Here is a 21,637-nt window from a genome sequence, read left to right as displayed (position 1 = left end):
TGGGGCCCACCTGCCATTGGGCAGGTTCACTCTATGGCCAGTCCGCCCCTGGTTATAACGCTGGTGGAATATCCCACTTCGACGTCTTGTTCCATTTTCGCAAAGCGATCACTTATTGGTCATTTTCCACAACCTTTTATTTTTCTAAATTACTCATAATTTAACTTCATCCGCACAAACCGAGCGAGTTTATAAATTTCAATAAAGCATTAAAGCTACATTGGGTCGACTAAAATTCCGAGTTTCCGACACCAAAAATTCCTTCTTAATTTAGAGGTTTTCCATTGGCTTAAATAAATATGTTAGTAGCCAATAGTGTTACTCCCAAAATTACTAGGATGAATAAAAAGGTTAAAATCTAACAAAGTCCACCTTTTACTGGTTCGTGGTGAAACAAACCGTTAGTGAAGATTTTTGAATGGAATAAAGGTACAGTGGCATACTTATGAGTAATTATGTTACATATTCTAATACCCATGGCACCACCTTAGTCCTAAGTCAGCGAGCGACTTTTAAGGCATTTTTAATTCAGGTGGCCGGGTTACAATGCGTAGGAGGGTGGTGGCAAGCCCTGCAAGCCACGCGAGCCAACAGCTCCCTACACTAACTATTGCCGTTAACCTCAACAAGTTTTTATGGAAGGGGAAACCGAAGAGATCGAGGGAAAACCCCTTAAACCAGTGGGGAGAGAACTTGCAAACTCAACGCAGAAGGAGTTGTTTCGAGTTTCCGCCGTAACCATGGCGACAACGTTGAATGCACTTGTGAGATGGCGCTGATAGTCCAATTCCACCCTAATGGCAGCCTTCTAGCTTGCCCGTTTCCCTTGGGCAAAGATAATTTAAACTCGTACCCTAGATTCGAAATCACTCTCTCGCGGGTTGCCGATATCGTTTACCCACTTCCCGCTGGAACTCAGAAAAAATTCGCTCCATGGTTTGCGCCTTACCGCAACCGATGGAGCCCGATTTTTCTGAGGTCACGTGCCGGAAAAGGGTAAACGCTTCGTAACAAAACCGTCAATGGGAAAGCTCTCAGTATTCGAATCTAAGGTACGAGTTTAAATTATCTTTGCCTTGGGATTGGCGGAAAGCGCAGTGGTTCTAGTCTCATTTCTATTTCTATGCTCACGTTGATGGGATCGTTCGTAAATTGGCCAAAAACACAAATTAGAGCATTATTATAAACAATATTTTAACATGGGAATGATGGGATATAACATTTTAGGTTAAAGTCCACTAAATACAGTATTAGTTGTCTAACGATAATATTCTGCAATGGCTGTCTGACCATGGGAAAAGTTTGCCCATGGTCTGACGACGTTATCATTTGGCTATTGTAAATTTTAGCTTCTTTTGACAAAAATAGTTGGCACCACGCTCTCCAGTAAAGTCACGTTTTTCGAAAAACCGGATAGATTCATCATGGATTAAACATCCTTTAGTGTTTAATCCATGGATTCATGGCCATCTCTTTATAAATAACTATATAGCTTTAATACCCGGCTTCGCTCGTGTTCTTTTTGGTTTGTACGTAATTAAAGTACGGCATCATAACAAAACCTTCTTCAGAAAACTTCGTATTTTTATTTCCTTCTGACGATTCTTCGTAATAACTTTTGGGAGAGCTAACTTTGAGTTTGTTCTTTTATTAGCCGACTGAAAAGCTAACAAAGATTTAAAAACCCAGCAAAACCCGCTAACTTTCAATACGTGAAAGAATACGGGCGGAAAGTAAAACTCGCTAACTTTCAATACGCGAAAGAAAACCGAAAAATAATATAGTAAAGAATATGGGCGAAAAGGAAAACTCGCTAACTTTCAATACGCGAAAGAAAACCGAAAAATAATACGGTAAAGAATACGGGCGAAAATTAGAACTCGCTAACTTTCAATACGCGAAAGAAAAACGAAAAGTAATACGGTACGCAAAAAGCAAAACGCGAAAGAATACCGAAAAATAATATGGCAAAAAATAATTGTTGGCCGGCGACTAATTATCGGCCGCGGGAGGGCGAAAACGTAGGGGACAACCGGAACGGGTCAAGAGCAGCCTTAGAAATAACGGTGGTCAGGTGGTCAAAGACCAGTTAATTAATTGTTCAGACCAGTTTATTTATTCAAAATTTGGGGGGTCACTGGTCACCGTGTCCTGGCCCTTAATGGGTTAGAGTGTGCAATAACTGGTGGCTTTACCGGGGAGTCGGGGTCCGGCTCTTGTAACCCATAAGGGCGGTGGCGCACTGGGAGATGTTAGCTCTGATCAAATGGTCCTATATCCATCTCCAACTTCTGTCAGGTTTGGGCTGGATACTGCACTTCGGTTCAGGCTAACGGAGAGGGTCTAGGCAAACTGGCCGCCTCGGCGGATTGGGTAGCCTGCTGTGGGGCGGCGAGCCTCCTTATGCGGGCACGGCGGTCCTGTTTCCCGGCCTTTTGGAGCCCACCGGGATCTCCGGTGCCAGCTGTGCCGGGTTACTTGGGCTGCTGTGTGCTCGTCGTTCCCCTTTAGGAGCTCTTTCCAAAGGGTTTGGCTCCTTACCTTCATAGGTAGGGTGTCGGCTGGAGTTGCTATAGCATCCATTCTAAATCCCACTGCTGTGTGCGAAGTGGGGATTGGTCCACCCATTGCTGCACCTTCTGCTGGGTTGAGTGGCTTGCGTCAAAGGTGCGACCATCAGTAGTAGGGTTCTGCTACCCATGCTGGATTTGTCACCTGTCCGAGCTAAGGGGACGCTGGCGTAGGGCACTATGATGATAGGCCTCCGGTGGTATGGTCTCTGTTACTAGGTACACCGGGCTATAAATTCTGACACACTGGTCACCGTGTCCAGTTTATTAATTCGAAATAATAACAAAACAACAGTAGGTGACCAGTTTAATAATTCCAAATAATAGGAGACTACCTATTAATTTAAGGTTTATATCAATTTTGATTTCCCTATTAACTGGATTTATATGTACAGCGACTCCGCTTACTACCGCCGCGGCCCTACGTCGAGGTTTTATGTAGAGTCCCTTCGCTCGCATCTCTCGAACGAATCGAACTGTCTAACCCCCCTCTGGCCTCAAAACTTCAATCCTCTAGTCTCGCTTTCCCTGGAGTACGGTAGGCTACCTGGCTACGCGGTAACGGACCGGAGACTCTGGAGTTACGGGGCCTAGAGAAAGAGAGATAATACGGTAAATAGTACTATATTGTACTATTCTTGTGGTACTCATAAAATAAAGTTAACTATTTTGAATATGTGTAAAGTTAATGTTACCAGCATGTAGTATAGGTTTTTTTAGGCTTATAAATGACATTAGAACATTTGATATAAGACCAGTTTAATAATTCATAAGCTAGGGGGTCACTGGTCATAAGGACCATTTTAATAATTCATATGCTAGGGGGTCACTGGTCATAAGGACCAGTTTAAAATAAAACCTTATTTCCAAGGCTGGTCAAGAGAGAGCGAGAGACCGAGAGCGATGGGGGAGAACACTTAGGGAACGGTCGTCGATCGGTCCACGGAAGCCACAAACACACAAACATTGAGGATTATATTATTACATAAGATGATACTTGCATTTTAATATAATTTTTGCATCGTTTGCTTATATTTTGATAAGACTATTTAAAAAAGAAAAGGTTCTTATGACTTTTTAATTTGTTTGTAGCAGACTCTAGATCATAGCAAAGATAATATAACTAGATTCGAAATCAAGCTCCTTGCGCGTAAACGCAGGCTCTTACTGAATTCCCGGCGGAAGTCGGAAAAATCTGCCTCCATCGAGGTGGCAGCGCTACCGCCGCACAGTGGGGTATTTGGGGGATCTGGGCGGACAAAATTATTTTTAAATTTTATTCGATTTAGAAAATGGTCTAGGGTTAATTTCTAGTATTATAAGCGATAAAAAGTATGTTTTGGAATAAAAAAAATTCTAGGTACTTGCCTCATTCCGGTTAGGACAGGATCGGAACTTAACAGTAATCGGTTTATTTCAGATAAGTGTATCTTCAAGAATAGCAAATAGTAGCAGGCAATTTAAAATGGGTCTTGAAGAATAAGACCTAAGCTTGCTAACCAACTTAAAATATATCCCGGGAAGTACTTGGAAGTACAACTAATCGACCCAGATTTAGAGAAAAATAATGAATAAAAACAGTTATAATAACTTATTTAAAACGTTCGCACGCTTTTAAAAAAAAACTTATCATATCAAAAACCTATGAATAGTAGACCCACTTAGCTGCCTGATTAATATCCATCGCTTTCACTTCAAATTATACGAAGAAATAACGAAGTGTCAAGGTCGTGAAAATCTGTACCTGCTCTGCATTTGACGAGCAAGTTCAGAACGGCACGAGTGCGAGCGCTAGCGTGATACAGTGAGGGGGGAGGGGGTCGTTGTAAGTAGTAACCATTGTTTCTATCCCCGCGTTAATTTTTTGAAATCGACTTTTGTCCGGCCAGATCGCAAAAATACCCCATCTTGCGCCGTCTAGTTAAAACGTGAAGTTTTACTGAAAATTGAGCCGTGGTTTTTGACTTGCGGTTTTCAAGATACCAGATTTTTTTTGCGTTATATTGTTTTAAAACAATAATGGATTATACCTATAGCTCTAAAAAGGTTTCTAAACGAAATAAAACTAAAGGTGGGTAATATAGTCTTGGGTTATCTATTGAAATTTTACGCTTTCATCATGAATGTATCATAAACACGTTTATGCTTTTATCAAACAATTCTAAAGCACTATTTCATTTTAAATATTAATAGGAGTAATATTTGACGAAAATTCTATCAACGAACATTTAAATAAGATTTTATAAAATGCATCGAAACTAATGGCCTTACAAAAAGAGGAGATTGAAGCAAGGGGCATACCATTTGTGAAATTGAATAATTGCATGATTAATATTTCAGCTTATGCGTATCTCAAATACTCTAGTTTATAATTATAGACTTGCTTTGAAGAATTAAGGGAACATCATATAACTGCATGGTCTTACGGATGAACCTTTAAGTTCTTAGTTATTTATCAATATTTTAAGTTGAAGGATCTAATGTATTTGATAAAGTTATATATAACTTTAAGTTTAAACAAACATAAATGTTTTTTATAGACACAAATCGGTGTCGATCCAAGGCCTTAGACACCAGCACACAATATCTGAATAATCAGGGTGAGATAAGTGTAACGGCCACGCCAACGGGGTGATACGCGGGGATAGGGGTGGGGACACCCGTGGCGGAAGTATTCCGACCACCCGTTGGGGGATTGGTAGTCGTCCTCACACGGCCACCCACAAACTCTGCCTCCCAGACGCTTGGGATTACAGGAGTACGCCACTACTCCCGGCCCAAACAGAAATGTTAGTTAATGATATACCGTAGTTTTTGCAAACTCATATTGATATGATTTCCCCATCTTGGAAATGTCAAATGTTTATTTAATCAAAAATTCATTATTTGATCAATAGATGGCGCATGCTCCGCGGCAGTCTATGGGGCCCGATTTTTCCGACTTCCAGCGCCAACTCAGTAAAAGCAAAGATATAACTACGTACCCAAGATTCGAAATCTCGGCGTTTCTCGATAGCCCGTTTTCTCGTGAGACTTTTACCAAAGATAATTTAAACTCGTACCCTAGATTCGAATACTGAGAGCTTTCCCATTGACGGTTTTGTTACGAAGCGTTTACCCTTTTCCGGCACGTGACCTCAGAAAAATCGGGCTCCATCGGTTGCGGTAAGAGGTAAACGCTATCGGCAACGCGCGAGAGAGTGATTTCGAATCTAGGGTACGAGTTTAAATTATCTTTGCTTTTACTGAGTTCGCGCCGGAATTCGGAAAAATCGGGCTCCATAGCAGGGTGAGAAATAAGGAATTTCAATAGATAACCCAAAATTATATTACTAACCTTTAGTTTTCTTTCGTTTAGAAAATTTTTGTAGAGCTACAGGCATGATCCATTATTGTTTTAAAACAATATAACGCAAAAATATCTGGTATCTTGAAAACCGCAAGTCAAAAACCACGGCGCAATTTTCACTAAAACTTTATAACTAGATGTCGGTAGCCCTGCCAGCAGTGGCTCTATGGAGGCAGTTTTTTCCATAGATATAAGAAATGTATATAAAGGTCTAGATAAATTTCGGGGTGTCTAAGCCTAACATAAAATACGGAATTGACACATAGCAGACACCAAGGAAGGCACGTGACCAAGAGCGCGAGCTCTTAGGCATTTTAGTACTAAGTGCTTGACCTTTCCGCAGGCCGTAGTCTTTAGACACCATCTGTTGGTGACTTTTAGTATAATTTTTAAACAGGAGACAATGGCTCTCGCGACGATAGCACGAGTTTTCTTACCGATAGATAGCGCCTTATAAGGATAGCCTGCAGAAATTACGCGTTTCTGCTAGCTGTCAACTCCGTATTCACTCCCTTTGAAATATTTTATCTAGACCTTTATATACGTTTCCTATATCTATGGTTTTTTCCGACTTCCGCCGGGAACTCAGTAAGAGCCTGCATTACGTCACGGACTGTAAATTTTAGAGGACCGGTATTCCCGGGGTATTTTACGCCCCGTTCACCGATCAGGCTGACGGAAGTCGCTCAAGGTCATTAACTAAAGCGCTTGTCTTTCGGTCGGCCAGATTTCCAGATAACATGCGTGGGGGGGGGGGGGGCTAGCTCTATGCCTGGTACAAATGACCTTGACGGACTCTCTCTCTCTATTTCGAAGTGATTGATGCGCGGGGAAACCAAAATTCTACAGGGGAAGGCGACGCTTTACTCGTCCTCTAAAATTTACAGTCCGTGATTACGTGCAAGGAGCTTGATTTCCAATCTAGGGTACGTAGTTATATTATCTTTGGTAAAAGCCTCACAAGAAAACGCGCTATCGAGAAATGCCGCGATTTCGAATCTAGGGTACGTAGTTATATTATCTTTGATCATAGGCGCTACCTCGGAGAAGCTAGCGCCGTTACGCCATCTAGACTCGTTTCGGTCGTGAATAATGTTTAGTCTTCGGAACGATAATTTGACTTTGGTAATAATTACTTACATCTGGCAGCCCTGCGTCTCTACGAATACTAACCACTAGGTGTCGCTTTTTAATTTCTTTACTTTCATTTTACCAAAAAATGTCTGCTTAACTTTTACCATTGACGATTGTGATTATTTAAGGTAAGCATGCGGATAAAGTAATTATGAATTGGATGACTATAAAGTGATGAATCAACGAACTGCGAACGGTAAAATCAAAGAATTAAAACGCGATAAATTACGAAGATCTCGTCCAGAAGAGGAATGGGAAGATTCCATTCCTCTTGGAAACTCGTCCGATAAAAGCTTGGCCGCCCCCACTGCAACTACGGCGGCCACGGGTATCGCCTCTACAGCCTTGTCCGGGCAATTGGGCACAAACGGGACCCAAAAACTAAATAAGCCGGGTTCTGGTGAAAAAACGCGATCGCGAAGTCGTGATGGTCACGTCGTTTATCGCCGTCAAGAACGTGGTAAAATACGATCGGGTACAGGTAATTTCAGTCAACCAACTCCTGAGAGCTCACCTCCTCTTGGTAGAGTATTACAAACTGATACAATGAGAGACAATGGTGGAATTACCAAGCATAGTTCTAGTGGTCGCTCTGGAATATTTTACAAACAAAAAACCACTATTGGTGGAACAGAGCATGGGACTAGATCTACTAAAATTGCACACCAGGAATCACTGCGTAAAAGTATGTCTTTCAATTTGTTTTTGATTGAAAGTTAATAAATAACAAAGATCATAATTGTAGGCTAGCATTTATAGTGTAAGTTAGTCAACTAGTAATTATTCATATGATAATAAATTCTATAACTGTCAGGCATTAAATTATTTCTTAACTTTTGTGGCTAAGGTAATAATAAAGCGAAATGTACAAAGGGTTTTATGCAAACCATCTTACAAACTGTTGATGAAGATAATGGAAGTTATCGAAGCTAGGTGTTCATTATAAATGCTTGTTCTTTCAAATCTGAAAGAAAAAGGCTTCATCTTTTCTATAAAAATATGTGCTGCATATCCTTTTCCCTAGTATGGACAAAGAATATAGACCCCAGGAATCGAAAGAAAAACCGTTAATGTCTTGGCTTCGAGTTGATGGGAGAGCTTCCGGCTAGGCGAATCAATAGAACCGGAAATAAGCCCGTCAACCTAGGTTTGCCTTTGGAGGCTAGAGACAAGCAAATTATACTAGATGGAGCTGCAGTTTCCATTCCTGGGGTCTAAATTCTTTGGTATGGATAAGCTCAACCAAGTTCATTGCTAACCTTAAAATTTAGGTGGGACCATGGTGGGACCATAGAGCACACTTTCAACTAAATAGCCTGCTTGGTGGTTGAACACAGTCACATACGGACTCCAATTAGTACACAATGACAGTCATTTTTGGATAAAGCAAACAATTGGAGCAAAAACTTTGATTGAAATAGTTTTAAGTATGAAAAATAAAGTTGCAGACGATGCATCCTGACAGCTATATTAATTAGGATGAAAAAATTAGCGAATAAGTAGATAAGTCCATTAAGAAAAGGGATAAAAAGCTAAACCCTAAACGAATTTGAATAAATTTAAAAACTTACAAATAGCTCGTACCGATAGGTCTTTGAGCAAACCAATAGACGCGAAACTCGGACCAAATAGATCTTCGAGTGCAAAACTAAATTAAATTAAATAAATTAGCCAGAAATTCCAACGGTAGACCGGTTTCGTCCTATTTGGGACTCGTCAGTACCGTGCGGGAAATCTGGCTTGCGACTAATAAACTGAAAAGATAAACTAAGCATAAACATTAAAAATTTCAAAACGAGTTGCGTACATACATGGGCATTTTTTAGCGGTATTTGAGCGCTAATGTAAAAAAGACATTTAACCGCTCATCTCCGCTCAAAATAACTAAGCCGCTCACGAGAGCTGCCCAACTCTGGTTGCGTAGCAACGGAAAGCCGAAAAGGGGGAGGGTGGTGGAGGATAGTATATACGAAATGTAACGTTATATTAATTGCCTACCTACCTAGAAACTTAATTTCTCCACAAATAGTTTTTTTTGTTTAAAACTCTCACTTGTCACCAAGTACAGTAATTTGGTCTACTGCGGCAATGCCACAAGTTTTACTTTTTCTGTGTAGTAATTTTTTTTGGTGGAAAACAAAACTAAGGCTGCTATCAACTTTAGATAAATTTCATTCATAATATTTGATAACTTTCGTTTATTAACTTCTGTGGTTTACTTGTCCTCATTTGTAACCTTCCCTTACCAAAAAATAAGTGGTCTAGGAAGTACTTTAAGTTGGTATTTGGAACAAATATGAAATTTCCCAAAAGGAGACGTTGCACTACCCATTCGATTTGCCATGGCAACCGAAAATGATTTTGACCACTTAAAACAAAAATAAGATTTTTTCTTTATTTTACCCAAAATTTGTTACAATTTTACCCCAGATATGTTCCAATTTACTCAAACTTGATGAAATTTACCTAAATGTGGTCCAAATTACCCATTTTGTGATTTTAAAATTTTTTTTTTAATTTTCGTAGGTGAAACCGTGAAAATGGAGATTTTTTGTTTTAAGTGGTCAAAAACATTTTCGGTTGCCATGGCAAATCTAATGGGTAGTGCAACTTATCATTTTGGAAATTTCATATCTCATATAGGTCTACATTACTCCAGACTTTGAACAAAATTGACAATAAACACCTCGGGTACTCTCCTTGTAAGAGTGAAGTCCCTTACCAAAAAATAAGTAGGATTTTAGTTGGTATACACATTTTAGTTGACGTTAAGTTGGTTTTAAGTAGGCTCATTTGGTCAGATAATTCAATACACTAGTTAAAGGGGTAATAAGTTGTTATTAAGTTGATGGGAAAATACTTTTTTCTTTAAGTTGGTTTTTAGTGGTCAGAAAATTACATATTATTTGTAAGTTGGTTTTGAGTTGGTAATTAGTTTTTTTAAAGTTGGTAAATACCAACTTAAAGTATTTCCTAGACCACTTATTTGCCCCCTAGTAGCAAAGTTAGCATCGTCCCTTAAGCCCTGGGTGACCAATTTTCTGCTCCTGAAAATCTCTTTTTTCTCAAAGTCAAGATCACCTTGTGAACTGTAGTAATTTTTTAGTATAAGAATTTAATATATTTTTGAGATAAACATTTTGAAGGTGGAAATCGCTTAAACAACACGGTTTACTTTACTGAAATTTGTTAGCCCTTAGTAGCATTAGTACCTCCCTTACCAAAAAATTAGTTGTCTAAAAACTACTACTAGTTGGTATTTGAGACAAATACCAACTAAGTACTAACTTAAAACCTACTTAAGAACCACTTAATACCAACTAGAAGTAGACTTAAAACCAACTCTGTTTTCGCTTAATGGAGGCAACTTAAAACCAACTCTGGTTTTGCTTAATGGAGGCAACTTAAAGCCAACTTAGAGGCAACTTGAAAATTGCTTAATAAAGACTACTTAAAACCAACTTAAAAATAATGTAATTTTCCAGCCAACTTAAAACCAACTTATTACCCCTTTAACTAGTTTCTATATGCTGGCAACTTGAGCCTACTTGAAACCAACTTAATATCAACTAAAACCAACTTATTTTTTGGTAAGGGCTGGAATAAAATCCCAATCATAAGTGTCTTTAAACACGGTCTGTAAGTATTCGTAAATTTAAAAAAGACTATAAGTAGTATTAGGATTCAAGGGGGTCATTTTTTAGCATGTTGACACACGAATTATTGCAAAACAGGTGTAAGTTGATTTAAAAACATTTCTGAACATTAGCTAGAAAATACTCCAGTGAGGTCTTTTAGTAAGTATTGCAGGTTTAATTCGCTTTGCAACTCTTACCAAGAAAAACTTTATCCATGTGACAATAATTTTTCAAAAAGAAAAAAATTAAAGCGATTTGTTTAACAGTAAAAATGTATTGATTGATTTATATACACACTTATTATCATGTAAGTATCTAAGTTACTGAGGTGCGAGGGACTAACCACTTCCTTAAATTCTGTAGAGCGAGTACAGCCTTTGGTAGTGCAAAGTTTGTATTTGATTGTGTAATAACATTAGTACAGTCAAGGCTTGAGATCACGTCAATCGGAAAGCTCTCAGGATTCGAATCTAGGGTAGTCCTATATTCTCTTTTGTATAAGTTAACGAAAAGGTAAAATAGGCTATCAATGTAGCATTTCTAATTAGTGACCGAAAACTATCACCATGCCTCCTTTCCCTTACCGAAAAACGTTAGCCTAATAATCGTTAAAAAGTTGTTGCATTAAATCTTCCAAAAATTGCCTTCAAAGGTTGTTAAAAAGTTACCGAAATATTGCTCCACAGTTGCGCAACCGAGACCCAACGGTTGCGCAACTGAGGCCCAACGGTTGCCTGATTTTAAGTTGTGTAAAAATTGTTTCCAAAAGTAGCTTGAAAATAGCGTTAAAATCAATGGGAAATTGCTTATGAATGTCAAAAAGTTGCCCAACTGTTGTGCGTATATTGTCAAAACGTTGCTCAACCATTGTGCGTATTGAACCACTAATTAGTAGTAATTGTAGTAAAATAATTAAAAAATGATATACAACCAAAATTAACTTTAATTAAAATTAAACAAACTTTACAAGAGACTAGAATATTCGGACATGTCACTGTCACTAGTTTTTTCTCCTTGCAATGGGTTCATTTCACCACCACACTTTTCCTTGGCTTTTATCTTCCTCATTTGCCTCACGGCCACAGTCACTTTGTTGTTAATCTTTTTCACTAAATAGTTCTCCTTAAATTTAGAAGTCTTGAAATACTTTCCAATGAATGCTAAAAGATATAAATGTATAGTAACAGCAAACTTAATTTTGATCTTTAAAATAAATTAATCCCTTATTTAAATAAGGATCTTAAAATATTAAATTTCAGGAGTAGATATATATTTTCCATTACATTTTACATGTAATTAAGTTAAAACTGGGTTTGGACATGCAGCCAACAGGACTGAGCGATATAATTAGTCTACACTAGTAAGTCCTTCAGAAAAAAAACCTAAATAAACATGTTCTGGAAAATTATAGTTTTAAAATGAAATATATCTCATATCAAATTTATATTAATAATATATTAAAATGTTTACAAAAGATAAGATCAATTTAAGGAATTCGCAAATTTTTCTTTAAAAATAATTAGTTTAATATTTTAAAACCATCATAAAAACCATACACACCAGTGATTGCATCCCAAACAACCGGCTCTATCCCTTTTTTTGCCCCTTTTCCTTTAGCACTAAGTTTCGCCAATTCCCCGGTGGTGTACTTCGATCTTAAAATCGCACCAATTGCGGCTGATGCACTTTTCTCGTATGAGATGTAATATCAAGAATGTATTTATTTATACTCAGGGAGAATAAATATGTCGAGATTATTTTTAGCGTTTCTCCAATTCCACCCCTTAGCGTGACGGGGTTAGGGGCTCAACGTGTCCGTTGATAGTCTCGACATGTTCATTCTCCCCGAGTATAAATAAATAAATACATTCTTGGTAATATAAATATCTGATATTACTTACTTTGCATCTGTGGTTCCAAATAAAGCTTCTCGGAGAAGTTTGTTTTCCAGCTCTAACCGTTGATTATTGCTTTCTAAAACTAATCACATGCGAAAATTAAATGTTTGATTCGAGAAAAATAAGTAAATTATGTGATTTATGATAATTACTTTCGTATTTCCTTTTCAAATCGTCCAAAATGGCATCGTTCTCCATGATATAAGTGAAAGAGCCCCACCGGTGTTTGGAAAATTCACCCAGAAAATCAGGTAGTGGACGACGCGTTGTAGCTTTCCCTATGTCTTCAATTCGCGCGGGAAACTGACGAAATTCAAACGCCATCTATTGCGCGCGAAGCCACTGATTTCTTATATTAATAGTCTTTGGCAACGTTTTGATAATTTTGTGGCAATTTTTGAAACTCGTCTTGTGTCACCCTGAGTAGTCCTTTTGCATATCCTATACCTTTTTATCATTTACTATATTTTTTGCTGAATATTCAGCCTGCAATGTTTTAACAGCAACTTTAAGGCAATCTTTAGGAGACAACAGTTGAGGTGATTTTTGACAAACATTATAGCAACCTTTAAACCATTAATTTTCTTTATAAGTACTAGAAAGTCTCAACAAATAAAGTTGTGTTTGGTTGCCTATTAGTTGCCCCAAAAAGTCGAAGTTTCTCTATAGTTGAAAAAATATTGTCAATTGGTTGTGTGAAATTTTTGTAAGGGTTGGTTTGCCATTGTAACCTAGATAATTATCGTTATTGGTAAATTTGACTTTATAAATAATGATACTTGCATTTTAAAATAATTTTTACATCATTTACTTATATATTGAAAAGTTTATTAAAAAAACCCTTTCTTATGATTTTTTATTGGCTATAGCAGACGCTAAATCATAGGCTCTACCTCAGAGAAGTTAGCGCTGTTACGCTACCTAGACACATTTCAGTGCCGAATAGAAACAGAATTTTGTTATTTATTAATTATATACAGAAAAAATACTCTGTAGACTAATAATAATTATTTTAAATGCAGTTCCTGATAGATGGCGCCACTTTTTCCATTGAATTACAATTTTCAGTAGAATTTGCATGCTTCTATTAACAGGTCGAGTCATACATTCTCAGTAATTTATATGGGTTCTTGGTACAATGTACCATTCCTACATAGAATATTTACGCTATTACTTGTACACTTTAGATGTACCATGTACTATGCCATATTTAAAAAATTCTAACATGTATATACAGCATTCATTCTGTGTAAATAATGTACATGTAGATGGCTTATTTGAATCGTATGGGAAGGGTAAAAATGATTTGTAGAAAGAGAATTAATGTACTATGTTTAAATTATCTGTTATGCTTCTTTGCAGGTGTTTTTGTATATACCTCATTTACCTGTACGGGTTTTTTATGTACTACGTATTTCGTTACCCATCTGTATTGTAGATAGTACTAGTTTGAGATTATCTATCGTGTTAAATACAGAACTTCCCAAATCATGAAATCACTGTTCGTTACCTATTTTCAAACTCAACAACCTCTTTATTATTATAATAAGTATGTGTACACAACAGGTACTTATAACATTTTATTTTTTAGTCTATTTTGGGTAGCCAAAGCCGATTCTTTTGCAGTTTGCTCTGTTTAGTGACAATTTTTGCAAAGGCTTCAGATAAATAGCATAATAAGATATCAATGGATTAAACTTTGCTCTATAGTTTATGGTGAGCTGTTTCTATTCATACCTGAACTTGCTAATGAAAGTTGTGTCTCAAAAGTCATAAATATATAAAATAAGAATAAACTGGCCTTGTGAGATTTGATAAACTTTAATCCCGGGGGGGACACTGTTTTCAATAAAACAGGCAAATAATATTATTATTATTATTATTTAGATCCTCATGAAAATGAAGATTCTCGTCTTTTTCGTATTTTAAATCGTTTAAATAATGATTCTGACCGTGAACGGCAAATTATTGCTCTTAGGCAGTTGAAAGATTTCTTTCAAAATTCTGATAATGTCAAGGTAAGTATTACAAGTTATAAAAGTTGATTGGCACTTTGCAAGTTTTGGTGTACATGTCTGAGCTATAACTTTTGCTGTATAATTACGTGTAAATTTTTAAAGCAGTTTTGAAAAGTAGAACTTTTTATTCACACATACAACTATATATTACATTGCAAAATTTGTAATCCAGTTTTGGACATCAACAAATATGACACAATGTCAGTTGACCATTATAAGCCGCTTAATTTATTTTTTATAATATTTTGTTTTAAGGCTGTTGAAACCAGTTACTATAATATAATTGCTTACTTTGACGAATTACTGCAAATGAGGTGAGTTATATTTTTTACTTGGTAGTACGTTGCGTTCTCATGGCGAAATAATAGCATGTTCAGCCACGATTCAAATTGTTTGTAAAAAATAAAAGAGCCGTAAGTTTCTATTAACTCAACAGTTTGAAATCTAAACAATTACCACTTATTTGCATCTGGAAGCTGTTATATATTTGTAGTCAGTTATAGGAAACATGTAGTGGTAGTGGCCCGGCCCTCTATCCCAAAGGTTTTACAGACGAATGTAGAAATCATATAAGAGGCTGTTCACAAATTACGTAAGCGCTTTTAACACCCTTCTCCCTCTCATAACAAAGAGTAACAATTGATAATACCCCCACTCCTAAATTACCTACCAAAACACTCAAACCCCTCTAATTATAATAACACCCTAAAAACCTTGAAATTCATTTTATTTCTTATTTTACCTCTAGAAAACTAATAAAACTATTTTAAATGAGAAAAAAGTACTAAATTGCAATTGTAAGTTAAAATAATTAATAATAACACTTAAATGTGACATCACATTTAATTAAACCCCCTCTATCACATTTAGTCGTGCTTATATACTGCCCTTCCAGCGTTACATAATTTGTTAATTGCTGCCACTGCTACACTGTAGTAGTTTTGCTCCAATTGCCTTTCCACAAGCTTCTGATGGTTAGTTGGCGGACGTTGATAAGTTAGTCTTCTTTCTAGACAACTTTGAATGATTTGGTTTAAAATTTTCTTCTTAATTTGCCTTTTAAAGATGCAATGTACTGTTCTAAGCTGTCAGATCGTACTAATTTTTACGTATAGGCAAATAAAACCAATGCGGCTCTGTTTGGCCTCTTGCCAATAATGGGTCTTACAAGATCAGTGTGAGGGAATTGACTCATAGATCACTGTATTATAAAAAAAGTGACATAATTACCAATAGTGGGCAAGTTCCAATACTTTCCAATGCTATAGATTTAATGAATGTTGCTTTCGAGATAGACTACATAGAAGGCTAGGCTAGGATGGACAATGCACCCTTTTCTGGTTTGATCTTTCGTGTAATGTATTAAAACGTAGATAGATGGTGGTAGCAATATCCGTCGAGTTGCCAAAAATCAATTAGCCTGCTAGCCCTTACCAAAAAATAAGTTGGCTAAAAACCACTTAGGACAACTTGTATATCAACTTGGTTTTCAGTTTGTATTTGGGACAAATGCCTACTTAAAAATAACTTAAATCATCTTTATTAATCAACTTATTTCCAACTAAACCAGAATCAACATTTACATTTAACTACTTAAAAGCAACTTAAATCCTACTAGGGAAACATCTAAAATTCAACTTAAAAATATTATGTAATTTCCTGACTACTAAAAACCAACTATTATAAACTTAGCAAAAGCAGTATTTTCCTACCAACTGAATAACAACTTATTACCCCTTTAATAGTAACTTGAAATATGCTGACAACTTGAGCCTACTTAATACCAACTCAATATCAACTAATAATGTGTATACAAACTAAATGCAAACCGAAATCCAACTTATTTTTTGGTAAGGGAGCCTTCTCCAGGTCTTCCTTAGTTATCGAAGCTCTCACCAGGCAACTCTATTTCTACTATTGAACTTCATTCCCTCCTCCCCTCCCAATTTTTAAATTCATTTCAAAAACGATTACATTGACACACTTTTGGAAATTGTCACTTTTGACAATATTAAGCAACTTTTCTTTTGCTACATTTGGGTCAATATTAACACCAATGCATGTCCGATTTTTTTTTATACTTTAGACGATACTGAAAATTTATGTGTCAAAACTATTTTTCGGAAATGAAAATGTGCGGAGATATTAATTTTTTATAATTAACAAAAATTATCACAAACTGACCATTTTTTACCATATTGACCACTTCTGATTCAAACTGGCCAGTTTCAGATATTTTACCCAATTTTAACTTTGAATGACCACTTTTACGCATGTTTGACATGGGCATCACAAAAGTCAAAATTTTGCAAAAGGGGTGTCCCTTTGGTTGCCATAAAATTAGCATATAAAATCCCATAAGGAATTTCTAGCTTGACCATGGTGAAAATTTCGAAAGGTCATAAACTTGACCTTTTGACTCTGCTCAAAAATCCGCCCAGCTGATACCTTCCTGGGGCATGCATGGTCTAAAGGTTGCCATAACGTTTTCTCAGATCCCTGACTTACAGTTCAAGACCTTCCCTTGTAAGAAGTATTTAAACAACAGCGAATCATAGCCCTTACCAAAAAATAAGTTGGCTAAAAACCACTTACGACAACTTGTATTTCAACTTGGTTTTCAGTTTGTATTTGGGACAAATGCCTACTAAAAAATAACTTAAATCATCTTTATTAATCAACTTATTTCCAACTAAACCAGAATCAACTTTTACATTTAACTACTTAAAACCAACTTAAAAATAATATGTAACTTCCTGACTACTAAAAACCAACTAATTACAAACTTAGCAAAAGAAGTATTTTCCTACCAACTGAATAACAACTTATTACCCCTTCAACTAGTAACTTGAAATATGCTGACAACTTGAGCTTACTTAATACCAAGTTAATATCAACTAATAATGTGTATACAAACTAAATACAAACTGAAATCCAACTTATTTTTTGGTAAGAAAGTGCAGCCCAATTGAATAATTTGTATTAAATACAACTACAAACTACTGTATAATGTGGGCTATTTGATGGTCTATCAGCCCTTTTATACCTAAATTTTATATTGGTGCCCTTCCCACTATTATCGTATTTTCCTGAGTTTGAAATGGTGATTTTAAAATAAATTATTGCTTTCGTTAATTCTATCAACAATATTCAAAACACTTAATACTCACTTTAAGAAAGGGCGTACAGTACAATTTAATTGGTAATTTACAACACATATTTCTAACAGACTTCACACTGATATGAGACAAGAAATTGCCCAGTGTTTGGGTGCACTGGGTCCAGTTCTAGATCAAGAATGCAAACAGTATGTTTCATCACTTTTTAGTATCAAATAAATTATTTCATGCTCATTGTTTCAATTAAAAAGATTTGTTGAGTGGATTTTCAACAATTACTTCTCTGATCTCTCTGATGAATTGAAAATTTTGCTACTCAGAATTTTACTTGAGGTACGTCGTAACTTTTTCAATGTTTGAGATATTTTAAAAAATATTATAATTAATTCTCAATGTGTGAAAATTTGAGCTTGGAATCAACGACAAAAATTATCTCAACATAGTCATTCTCCCTAAGTAGAAATAAATAAATTCTTTATTAGTAGAATAAAAATTAGTGTATTAAAATAGAACATGTTACTCTTTAAGTCCAGGGCGCGATTCTACTCTTTTTGTTATTCCAACGAGAAAATGCTAAACGACCGGCTTTCAACAAAACAAAAACGTGGTGAATGAAAAAAATTGGTATTTGACTCTTATAGTTTGCTAATTATTAATTAATAATAATTAATAATTATTTGTAGTTTGCTACATTCGTTATGAAGTTCGTCGATAAGTAGTATAGACGACAAGAATTTTCCCTAGAAATGTGCAATGGTGTCATTGCTTACTATCAGCCAATAGAAAAAGACTTTACAAAACGAAAACACAAATAACAGCAGACGATTTCCGGTCCAAGGCTTATTGTTCGGGTGTATTATATGTATTTGACATTTGTTATATTCTAGACATGAATAATAATAACGGAATGAGACTAGCTAAAACTTCTGACAGGCAAAGCGAAATTATGATAACTTTTTAGAAGAACACCCATATTTTCTAGCTGGAACCTTAACAAATACTTTTACTAAAAAAAAGATAGGATTTAAATTGGCAAGAACTAGTTTTACAAATAAGCCGATGGTAAATTATATTAAATAATATTATTTTGTAGAGGTAATTAACAAACCTCCGTATCTGCTGGAATAGCTAATAGGTTAATATGTGGTTTCCAGTAAGCCTTTGTTCGAGCCAATCAATAACACAGTCTTTGTCAAGTCTAAAAAGTCCTTTAAATTATTTTTCATTCAGCTCAAAAGCTTGCGATTTATCCCTAAGGACCCTAGCTCTTTTTAAATCACGGCAAGCTAAATAATCTGAAGAATTTTGCACTGTACTAAGTGAGCCGCCGTTTTTATATTGAAAAATTAACCATTTCAGTCGTTACTTACGCCAACAACACCTCTTAGCCTGTCATTCAGTGAGCTACAAAATTTTGTAGTTTACAACGGCAAACTTTCCTGATGTTCTAAGTAGAATACCAATTATTTTGCTTAACGACAATTTTCAAGTTTAACGATCATTTTTATCATTCAGCTTTTTACAGAACAGAGTAGAATCGCGCCCCTGTTTTGTTGGATTTTTGCGTTAGATCCTACAAGGTGGGAGTGCAGTGGAAAAATTAATACCATAGAACCAGATAGCTAACTATATTAGAATATTGATAATAAAATGTGTACTAACCGAAATATATTAAGGGGATAGCTTCTGTAATTATATTCTTGATGATTGATAAAATTTACATTGCCCTCTAGAATTTGAAAAATGACAAAGACACTTTGAAAATGAATCTACATATGGGTGTAAGTATCCCATCTATTTTGAACTAATTTAGAAAATTTAAACTTATTGTAACTTCTTGATTTGTTTTATTGGCAGCATATAATGGGTAGCACTCAGTTGGCCCTTGAAAATGCTGATAATCCTGATTTACTGACAGCAATAGTCGATGTCATAACATTCATAGCCAGCGCTCATCCCAATGTGTTTCGGAGTCATTTTAGAGTTAGTTTTTTAAAAGCTATAACTTCTATCACGTGTAACATAATAACTCATAATTGTGAATATGGAATGTAAGTTTATTAAAGGGTCATAACACGTAAATTTTTATGGTATTTTTACTACAAATAAAGTAGCTTGAGAAATTGAGATTCCCATAGTTTCAGATTCTTAATAAAATTTGCAAAGCTATATTGATTTTATATATTTTGGGTAGTTTTAAACATTAATTTTAAATATGTTGTTGAATCTATATTGAAATTGCTCTAACAAATTTAATATCTTTTGTGCATAACAGGCTATTTAATTTAAATGAAAATTTAAATAAATAATAATAAAATTGTAATTTAAAAAACTACCACTTTCGCATTTAATTATAATACATGTTATAATTTTAAAAACATTTAAAAGGGTGTCAAATTTATGAAATTTATTTAAGAAATAAATAGCCTGTTATGTAAAAGATCAAATTTTCAGAATATGATGTTTGAAAATTTAAACCCTTGATGACAACACAATTATTCAATTGTATTGTTTTGTAATTATGTTAGATATAAGATATAAATCTTCATCCACCCAAAATTATTTAATTTTTTTTTAATAAATTTATAAAAAAAATTCTAGTTTATAATTTTGGGAATCTGTTTCATACATTACTACCTGTGTAGAAAAAATATCATTAAAATTAATTGTTAAAGAAAATGATAAATTTGCATATATATTTACAATTAAAAAGGCCTAGGCCTAATGTCTTACAAGTTTCGATCAGCTTTGCCGATCATCTAGGCCTTTTTAATTGTAAATATATATGTAAATTTAACGAAGTTTAATCATTTTCTTTAACAATTTTATCCAAGCATATAGAATTGCGGCCCTTTTTAACAATTTATTAAAATTAATAACAAAGCAAAGTTTTGTCAGATCAAATTCTACCCAATAAGGGGACTAGTTTATGGTTTCAATGTGAGTAGTAAATTTATGGCACACTCGAGAGTTATTATGTTGCAAATGCTTCTAAAAGCCATTTTTTCATAACTAAATTTTTTTTTCAGGATATTGTTGATATACTCGTTGGTTGGCATATTGATCCTAGTCAAATGTCATGCCTTATTCAGTTTACGTCAAAAGCTCTAATTAGTTTTCAGCAATTTTGGGTTGCTGATATGCCCTTTTCATTAACGCTCTTGGGTCAGTTTTTGGAAGACATGGAGGCGTATTCCGAAGTAAATTTGGTTAAATGTTTGTTCAAGATATGTGTTTGATAATCTTCATACCACCAGGATCTGGCACAAACAAAAAATAGCCTCAAAGATCCAGGAAAAGTGGATGAAACTCCACCATCCGCAGATGAATGTTTAGACAAGATTTCATCTCTTGTTAGAGTTTTTATGACTGTCTTGAAGAGTTTGGGTAACCACGCATCCCCCAACCAAAATGCAGCCATGACATGGAGTTTTTTGATAGAGGTTTGAATGTAAATTGAAACTATTCGTGTGAAGAAATGTCTCATTTTTATTTCTCAACAGAGTCTAAAGTGTCTCCTTAAATGCATAATTTTAATTATTGAATACACATATGATGAAGAACTTATTACAGCTGGTATATAAGTTGAAAATTTGTGATCTATACCTTAAAATGGATTGAAATTGTATTTTTTGTATTGTAGCTAATGACTGTGCAACGCTGTTATTAGTACACTGTCAAGCACATTCAGTATCTGCTTCAGATGATCTCTTAAGGTACGTCAGTATACTACAGTCTTATCCAGTAGAGAATTCAACTGAGACCCATCTACTATCGCTACTTCGCCTAATGTGCCAAGCAGTTAAAGAACTTGGAACTCAACTACCTGTTGAATATATACAATACATCTTTGGATGTATTTCAATTTGCAACAAATTAAAATTATCACCTCACCACAAGGTTTTGGAAAT

At 35.4% G+C, this 21,637-nt stretch overlaps 1 protein-coding gene and 1 long non-coding RNA gene across 2 annotated transcripts in view; one reads left to right on the top strand and one right to left on the bottom strand.

Moving 5' to 3' along the window:
- Positions 1 to 7,173: 7,173 nt before the first annotated feature.
- nonC (serine/threonine-protein kinase Smg1) overlaps positions 7,174 to 21,637 on the top strand; it is a 39,402-nt gene continuing 24,938 nt past the window's right edge. Inside the window, exons 1-11 of the mRNA XM_090180286.1 lie at positions 7,174 to 7,738; positions 14,477 to 14,607; positions 14,863 to 14,921; positions 17,837 to 17,914; positions 17,978 to 18,059; positions 19,460 to 19,507; positions 19,584 to 19,709; positions 20,756 to 20,926; positions 20,984 to 21,169; positions 21,230 to 21,302; positions 21,370 to 21,626. Of these exons, the coding sequence (XP_090036412.1) occupies positions 7,228 to 7,738; positions 14,477 to 14,607; positions 14,863 to 14,921; positions 17,837 to 17,914; positions 17,978 to 18,059; positions 19,460 to 19,507; positions 19,584 to 19,709; positions 20,756 to 20,926; positions 20,984 to 21,169; positions 21,230 to 21,302; positions 21,370 to 21,626 (1,722 nt within the window). The 5' untranslated portion in view covers positions 7,174 to 7,227. The remainder of the gene's footprint in view (positions 7,739 to 14,476; positions 14,608 to 14,862; positions 14,922 to 17,836; positions 17,915 to 17,977; positions 18,060 to 19,459; positions 19,508 to 19,583; positions 19,710 to 20,755; positions 20,927 to 20,983; positions 21,170 to 21,229; positions 21,303 to 21,369; positions 21,627 to 21,637) is intronic.
- Positions 11,655 to 13,219, bottom strand: LOC149962979 (uncharacterized). Its single transcript, XR_016472836.1, has 3 exons — positions 12,742 to 13,219; positions 12,593 to 12,671; positions 11,655 to 11,851 (listed from the first exon to the last, which is right to left on the bottom strand). It is a non-coding gene; the product is annotated as an uncharacterized LOC149962979 (long non-coding RNA).

The sequence above is a fragment of the Leiobunum rupestre genome, chromosome 1 (genome assembly GCF_980474605.1).
Source record: "Leiobunum rupestre chromosome 1, qqLeiRupe1.1.hap1, whole genome shotgun sequence".
NCBI lineage: Eukaryota > Metazoa > Arthropoda > Arachnida > Opiliones > Sclerosomatidae > Leiobunum > Leiobunum rupestre.
This window is presented reverse-complemented; position numbering and strand designations above follow the sequence as displayed.